Source organism: Magallana gigas, chromosome 7 (genome assembly GCF_963853765.1).
Source record: "Magallana gigas chromosome 7, xbMagGiga1.1, whole genome shotgun sequence".
NCBI classification, from domain to species: Eukaryota; Metazoa; Mollusca; class Bivalvia; order Ostreida; family Ostreidae; genus Magallana; species Magallana gigas.
The window spans coordinates 29,687,254-29,694,934 of record NC_088859.1 but is presented as its reverse complement, the minus strand read 5'-3'; the positions used below and the strand labels follow the sequence as shown (position 1 = coordinate 29,694,934).

Sequence of the window (7,681 nt, the reverse complement as noted above, 5' to 3'; positions counted from 1 at the left end):
TTCAACAATATGAAATTATAAATAATATGCATCTTAAAAAATAAAAACAACGGGGGAAATTTGTCCAACACAAAAACATCCGTAACATGGAATCACATCGTGTACGAGCTATCTACTAATCAATGAAATTTTTTGGCGCCAAAATTTGAGAATGTCAACAATTACAAGGAATCTGTTTTATGGCGTTTCCAATAAAACTGCTTTGAGGTAAGATTGTTAACTTTAATAAAGTAAACTTCAGTCTCATACATGTATAATTTGAAAATGGTTAAGATTTAACATAGTTAAAATTCAATGGATAACAGTTGCAAATCACTAAATGCAGTTGATCAATCATATTTTGGATACACATGTGCAGATGTACAGGTTCTAGAGGTCTAAAGACTGTCCAAAATGGGTTGTTACCTTTTGATATTTATAATATACTCACTTGAAGTCGACTGTAAATTAAATGGTTGTTGACGAGTTTTTCTGTCAACAATGGTACATGTACAGTCAGATGTACATGCAGTAGAAGAAATTGGGAACTTCATATTTATGTGGCTAGGGACGTATATACGACCCTGATTTGGCAAACCTCTGTATAAATGCAATATTTTATTTAATACATAAATTGGATGAGTTGGTCTGATTAATAGTTTCAATCTGGGTTATGGACGATTGATAAATATTGCTCTAATTAAGTAGATTAATTATAGTGCTAAAGTTGCAAGGCATTGTCGGAAATCCAAACAACCAGTCTGGCATATGCTATACTAACCATGCTAACTGGGGGTCAACTTGTAATAAATCCTAATTCATGCCCATGCAACACCTATATAATTATAATATATAAACAACAGCTGAATGTTTTCATACCTCCTTAAAAAGTTTCACATTTTTTAATTGAGAAAAGTGATTGAATGTTAATGAAAACGAGAAAAACTTAATAAGTTGACCCATGGTAAGTAAACACTGGTAAACAAGACTGAATGTAGGTTTCTGATGATGGTTGCAGGGGTGTGAGGTCCATTTAAAAGTATAGAGGTCCAAGATGCCACCTCCTTCAATGTTAATTTTAAAAATTTCCTGAGGGAGGACCCCCTACTGCTGAGAGGGGGGACCCCCCCCCCCCCCAGACCCACCAACATCGGGCCTCTGGCCCTCAGTTCAGGCCTTCAGTCCTCAATAGTGCCCCACACTATTTATTTTCCTCCACTTACTAGCTCTAAAAGATTAATGAGAACCCTGCATTTAAGCCATATATTTTCATTGATATATTTGCTCATTTTCCTTGCCTTTGATTCTACAGGTCCAAGTTGGAGATGAGTTATCAGTAACTGGTGTTTATATTTCCATTTTATAAGAATTTTTGTTTTGCAGAAAGAGAAAATTGATAGGGAAATGCTTAGATGAAAAAGTTAAAGACTTCGAACATTATAAAATTCCAAAGGATTACAAACAAAGGTGAATTTTTGAAGTTTTAACGAAGTACATATAATACATGTTTAGCACATTGTTATGTTTTATAATTATATTATGGAAATGGTTTTAATTGTAAATGACTTGCAATTTATATTTAGGGTAATGTCATGTAATTTAATATTTAAAGTACATTGCAAATTCATTGATGAAACTAGGATTTTTAGTACCCATGAATTTTTATTTCTATTTATTATGCCCTCCTTCGAAGAAGGGAGGGCATATTGCTTTGCTGCTGTCTGTCTGTTGGTCGGTCCACCAAGTTTCCATTCATTTTCTTTGCAGAGGTTGCACGTTTTGAAATGAAATTTGGTATACAGATTTATCATAACAAAAAGTCCCTTGGACTTAGAAAATTTCCATTTTTTTGCAGTTTTCGTTCTTTTTGTTCACAGGGGTTGTACTTACTGAAATGAAATTTTGTATACAGATTTATCATAATAATATCTTGATCAAGTTCAAGCAATTTTTGACAGAGTTATATATGCTGCTCAATGGGCGTAGAAAAATTTCAACTACCGGTATTTGCACTTTTTGTTCATTTCCTTTGCAGAGGTGTCCAAGGGAGGGGGCATAAGTGTTTCACATTCATCTCTTGTTCATTATTTAATTCAGCTTACCCGTAAATAAATACCCCATACATTGAAATATTTTTCTTTAGGATAACAGGACCAGTTGTTGACTGGAAACTGTTTTACAGACAACAAAGTGCCTTTAATTATGCCAGAGACCAGTCTGAGGTACATTTTTATGTTTCAATTTAGGTAGCACAAAACAGATAAGCTAAAAATTTTCCTATAGTTCAATTTTCCTGAAAATTTGATATTTTGTAATTTGGAATGAAATCTATAAAAATATAAATTTTGAAAAAATTCGACCTGAATCTCACAACAGTTTAAAACAGTTATACCACCAGTGAGCAGAGTACCCTAACTTCAATATTGTCTTTGTGTAATTTTTTCACAGGAATTGCATGTAATCGCCTTTGAGAGTTCCAGTGTAGGGTTTGGAGACGGAAAACGTATGTACCTCGTCTCCAGTTATGATGTCTTTTGGAATTATTACAAGTGAGTACACACATTGAATTTCTATGGTTAAACCTATTGATTTATCAAGAATACTAAGGATACAGCTTGATTTAATTGCTTGCCCATTTTCATGCATGTTTTGCTTATTACTTGCAGACAGTTGTCGAGTGAGAAAAAGTTGCATTATGAGATTATTCCTGAGGGTAGGTATTTACTTAATGCAGCACTTAACTTGTGAATTTACATGTATCTTTTATTTATAAAAACACACTGTGAGAACGAGTGAATTTTACTACAGATGTGATAGAAACAAAACAACAAATCACTGAGGTGAAATATGATGCAGTCCAATGGATTATACATTATATAAATTGTGCCTGTTTGGGAGGGTAACAGTTGAAATTGACACCCCGAGAAAACCATTGTCAACCGACGCGAAGCGGAGGTTGACAATGGTTTTCGAGGGGTGTCAATTTCAACTGTTATCCTCCCAAACAGGCACTATTTATTTTGTTATACTGAATGTCTTAATTTTTAAGAAAATTTTACTGCTTTAATATAGGAATAACGTGAATTCTACAGCAAACCGTACGCGCATTATTTTCGCGCATGTAACATTTTTTAATGTTACCCGTTGCTAAGTGCGTTGCTAACGCTGAGGGTAATAGAAAATATTATTAACTGCGTCTTAACCAATTAGATTTCAGTATTTAACATGAAAGTATAACAAGACAAATTAACTTATTACTTAATTGTCCAACGAGATCAAAGAACAGAAATTCAGAGAACAATCTGTCTTTATTCTTTCTGTTAACAGCAAGGGTCATGGTTTTTAATTTATGTTCATAGAACTTTTAGAATACTAAAGTTGATTTAGTATTTTACAAATACATATGTTTTTGTTTATCTAAGTTTCTTTGATTTATAACAAAGAGGTAGTATTAAGAAATCATTATAGTCCATAGTTATCCCTGAATTCTCATTTCATGAATATTGACAGCAAATACTTTTAAAAAGTTCTGTCCCCATCAAGCTGAACATTTTGACAACCCACACAAACAAATGCAGTTTCTTAATAGGTGTCAATTCCAATGCCTATAAGGTTTGTTGTACATTGTATTTAAAAAGAATGTTAACAATTAAATGAAATACATGTATTTTTTCAGGTGCTGTATGCAAGCTGTACTTTGATTTGGAATTTTCCATTCCAGACAACCCTGACAACAATGGGACAGAGATGGTGGCCATATTTATACAGGTCGGTTTGCTATATGGATACTAATTAACAGGATAAGTTCACATATATTCAGGTTTTAATTCACATCAGTAAATCAATAGTTCATCTTGACACTTGTGTGAAATGGGCTATAGTTATGTAACTTAAAACTTTATAGATAAATGTATCTCCTTTATCTTAGTATGTCTGTTTATGGTTAGAGGAAGAATTCAATGTGAAATGTTCAAGAAAAGATGTACTGGATTTGGAAGCAAGGCAAGTAACTGCCCAAAATAATTTGAGAGAATTGAAAATTAACTTCTTAAAACTTATTTCTTCATAGGATTTTAGAGATACTTGAAGCTGTATGACATTTTCCATTTTTGTTTTCAGTACAGACAAAAAGTTCAGCAGACATCTAATCTTCCTTATACCTGATGTAGCTTTTCAGGACAATGTCACCATTGGTTGGTATTTTTACTCTGTCTCCATTAGCTACTGTAGCCAAGTTTAAATACAATTTATTACAAAACAGTTAAAATTTTGTTGCTATCCCTAGTTTTCATGTATCCTTTCATCATGCAGTAAGCAATTGTGCTTATTTACACACAAAGTATTTCCAATTTTCATAAACAAAGGAGACGCACTGTATACAGTTTACCGTACTCATCAGTGTGTCAAGCCATGGTCTTGTGTTTGCATAGCTCTTTCCTACCGCTGGCCACTAAGTCATAAATAAAAAGTAACATGAATAAGTTAAATATTCATTTCACAATATGTGGCATAATGTTAAACTTGTTAGAATTCTTCTGTTCATGCACTTCGACTCCATCAGAAATAAACTGAAATGTATTAATGGTACTTGAATTTTTTTTTGCTCTGGTAAACTGCTATGATCTCTTACAATGCTTCCATGAGGATTTTACATATAAATGGTATAAAGGGAAATATTTGCACCCATTTTAATTTGACCCCTTTCACCCTTGTTGTCAGTAAGTTAATTAAAATTGGGTAAATTCCATTATCTCCAATTACTGTGGTTTCATCAATATTTCTTTGAATACCAATTTTCGTGGATTTCGTTGTTAAGTTGATCCACGAAATTTAATGTCCATTGAAGTGTATAATTTCTATTAACATTTTCTATTGATAGGGTCATTGGCCACGAATTTACGTGATCTCACTATCCTTGAAACTGTGATTTTCACTTTATCCACGAAAATTGATACCCTTGTAAATTAATGAAACCACAGTACTGTATTTCTCTTTAAGCACAACTGTGTATGGGTGAAATCAAGATAGGGCAAAACTGTCTGCAAGTGTAGAAGAGCAAAATTATGGGTGAAAGTAACCCGGTATACAGTTTTGACTGTGTGTAGCACTGTAATTGATGAGAATATACGTGCACTTTTTCCAGGTTGTTTTGTTCATCATATAATCGAGGAACTGAATAAATATTGTGAAAGTTCAGACTCGCCTAAAGTGGAAAATAGACTGTCTCTTGACTCGTGTACTTCTTCTAAAAAGAACAGTGTAACTAATGCTTGTCTTGGAAATCAAATCAATTCTCTTGAAAACTGTGAGTCTGCTGTGGAGGATGCTTCATGTTGTGGAGACGATGGTGTGTTGGACAATGTCAGAAAGAAATCACAGATATCAGACAGGGTGTTGGGACATTTCACCAAGGAGCAGCTCTCATCTTTGATTGTCAGAAACAAACATGGGGAAAAAGCTTCATTTTGTGATATGGGTACTTTCTGTGTGATTTTTTCAGTAATTCAAAAGCAAACAACTTTAGTTTCATTACTTGAAAATACTTTGTGTGCATGCTTAAAAATGTTATTCAACTCCTCTCTATGATTTTTATACAAGTATGAGAAATTACATTGTCAGTAAGAGTAGTAAGCAGATTTTTTTCTTGCCAATGCAGGAGTGTACACCAAAAATAGGAATTTTCGCCTGTACCTGTCCAGGAAGTATGGCAAGAACAACCCTCTTCTTGTGGCTGCAGAGAACGAGTTTGTTCCTCTATCATCGATGAATGATGAGGCCATCTTTATGGACTCACTGATAGCAAATGTGAAGTAATGATCATTTATTAATTTGACAAAATTAGTATGGTTTTTGTTATGCCAGTTTTTCTTTTTTAGGAAAGTCACTTGCTATTCTAGTCAATAAGACAATAACATATAATACTAATTTGTCAGTTATCATATTTTATTTTGTTTTTTTGTAATTTTAACATCTACATGTATATCTCAAATCCTTAATTGAATGTCTCAGTTGAATGTATGTTTTCAGTTCCATCAAGTTTGGGATAACAAGGTTTGCATTGCCTTATGCCATAAAGTAATCCTTCATATTATTCACTTCTGTAGATAATGAATGTGTGATTCTATTTAAAACAGATTTTCATCCAGAATGAAGATATTAAAGTCTAATGACACACATAGAAGAAGTCAAAGATCTTTTTCCAATAAAGGTGCATCTAGTACAGGTATGAATCAAAGGCTTGAAATGGCTCAATGCTTACCCTACTACCAGTAGTTTGATGGAACAGAAATTACTATGCTGAACTGTTAAACACTTGATGAAATAGTTCCCCAGGTGTGCATAAGAATATAAGTTCAATAGCCAGGTGAATAATAATATTTTTTTGCAGGTATGAAATTGCATATGAATATAATGCAATGGATTTCATTTTAGTATTTTAGGTTCTAACATGATGATACTGTATTTTTTTTAATACACATGCATCGTTAAAAGAAATTCCCCAGATTTTTAAATGCACTATACCTACCGGTAATATTAAATGCATAAAAGGAATTTGGATGGTTTTGTATTGATACTTTGTCAACCTTTATGTTCTTATGTTTACATTTTTAAGTGTAACACTATGACTTGATTTTGTAATGTACAGTCCATTAAATTAAAATGACGTATTGTTTGGGTGCAAGCAGAGTTTGCATGATTAAAAGAAATGAAAATCACATAAGTATGTCAATATTCTAATAGTTCAAAAATAGTACAATTGCTGAAAATTTTATTAATACCGTAGATGCAATAAGGAATCATTTTTTGAATATTATTAGGTGATAATTTTGGTGGGGGCATGATCAAATCTATCATAAAGCTGGAAGGGCTTTATTGGTTTTTGACCACACCCCAACCAAAATTAAAATTATCACCACGTAGTACTCAAAAGGATAATTTCTTAATTACAATTTACAGAGTTATTATAACTTGTCAAATATTTCTCATGATTACCAATCACCCTCCAATTGCAAATTTTGATCCAATCTTTTTTTTCAGCATGTTTGGAGGGCTACAAAGCCTCTCCTTATCCAGAAGTGGATGCTTTCCTTTTAGAACATGTACGAAAACTAGAGCCATATGGAGGGATCCGTCATTGGACTTATTTCAGTCAGGGAGAACTTATTGTTTATGAAATGGCCAACTACAGATTTTGTCACAATGTAGAAAGGAGTCACAAGAGCAACAATGTGATGTAATTAGTCCTGTTTTTTCCACTTCTCAGAAAAACTTTTATTTGTCAGATATACCCAGGCTTTATATTTTATCATTTGTTACATTATTTTAATGATTTTGATAAAGTTGGAGGAACAAAAATTTTCATTTTTTCTTTTACTACAGGTTCGTTGTGGACCTGAAGAAAAAAATTTATTACCAAAAATGCCACGATCCTGTCTGCAAGTCACAGGGGTTTAAATCTTCAGGTAAAAGAATAGTGAATTAATTTACTTTAAAACAAACGCTGATAATCCTTGGTACTGAATAATCCAATCAATCATTGATCTTGTAGACTTCCCATTGCCAGAGTCTGTGTTCCCCTCCTTCTTGTGGGAAGATGACCCTATGTTTGATGGAGAAGATGAGGATTTATGTAGTGCTGCTGAAGACATTGAGAAGACATTGCCTTTGTGACACCCTGTACCAAGAGGATTTATGTAGTGCT

General features: G+C 33.1%; 1 protein-coding gene across 2 annotated transcripts; it reads left to right on the top strand.

Annotated features, from left to right (window-relative positions):
* The first annotated feature begins 25 nt into the window (after nucleotides 1–25).
* On the top strand, nucleotides 26–7,681 carry LOC105339045 (DNA-directed primase/polymerase protein). Of its 2 annotated transcripts, none has more exons than XM_066065213.1 (14): nucleotides 26–207; nucleotides 1,363–1,446; nucleotides 2,123–2,201; nucleotides 2,428–2,528; nucleotides 2,646–2,692; nucleotides 3,656–3,747; nucleotides 3,908–3,981; nucleotides 4,099–4,172; nucleotides 5,123–5,455; nucleotides 5,636–5,789; nucleotides 6,114–6,202; nucleotides 7,075–7,213; nucleotides 7,360–7,442; nucleotides 7,529–7,681. In XM_066065213.1, the coding sequence occupies exons 1-14, from the start codon at nucleotides 152–154 to the stop codon at nucleotides 7,648–7,650; spliced, it is 1,527 nt and encodes a 508-aa protein (XP_065921285.1). In that variant the 5' UTR covers nucleotides 26–151; the 3' UTR covers nucleotides 7,651–7,681. The 2 variants fall into 2 exon arrangements, with proteins under 2 accessions (XP_065921285.1, XP_034312498.2); XM_034456607.2 differs by having other exon boundaries at nucleotides 30–207; nucleotides 7,018–7,213.

Coding starts and splice junctions, on each gene's coding strand:
- LOC105339045 (XM_034456607.2), top strand. CDS start 152: ATGTCAACAATTACAAGGAATCTGTTTTATGGCGTTTCCAATAAAACT. Junction 5,456..5,635: donor AGCTTCATTTTGTGATATGG/GTACTTTCTGTG, acceptor TTGCCAATGCAG/GAGTGTACACCAAAAATAGG. Junction 5,790..6,113: donor TCACTGATAGCAAATGTGAA/GTAATGATCATT, acceptor TATTTAAAACAG/ATTTTCATCCAGAATGAAGA.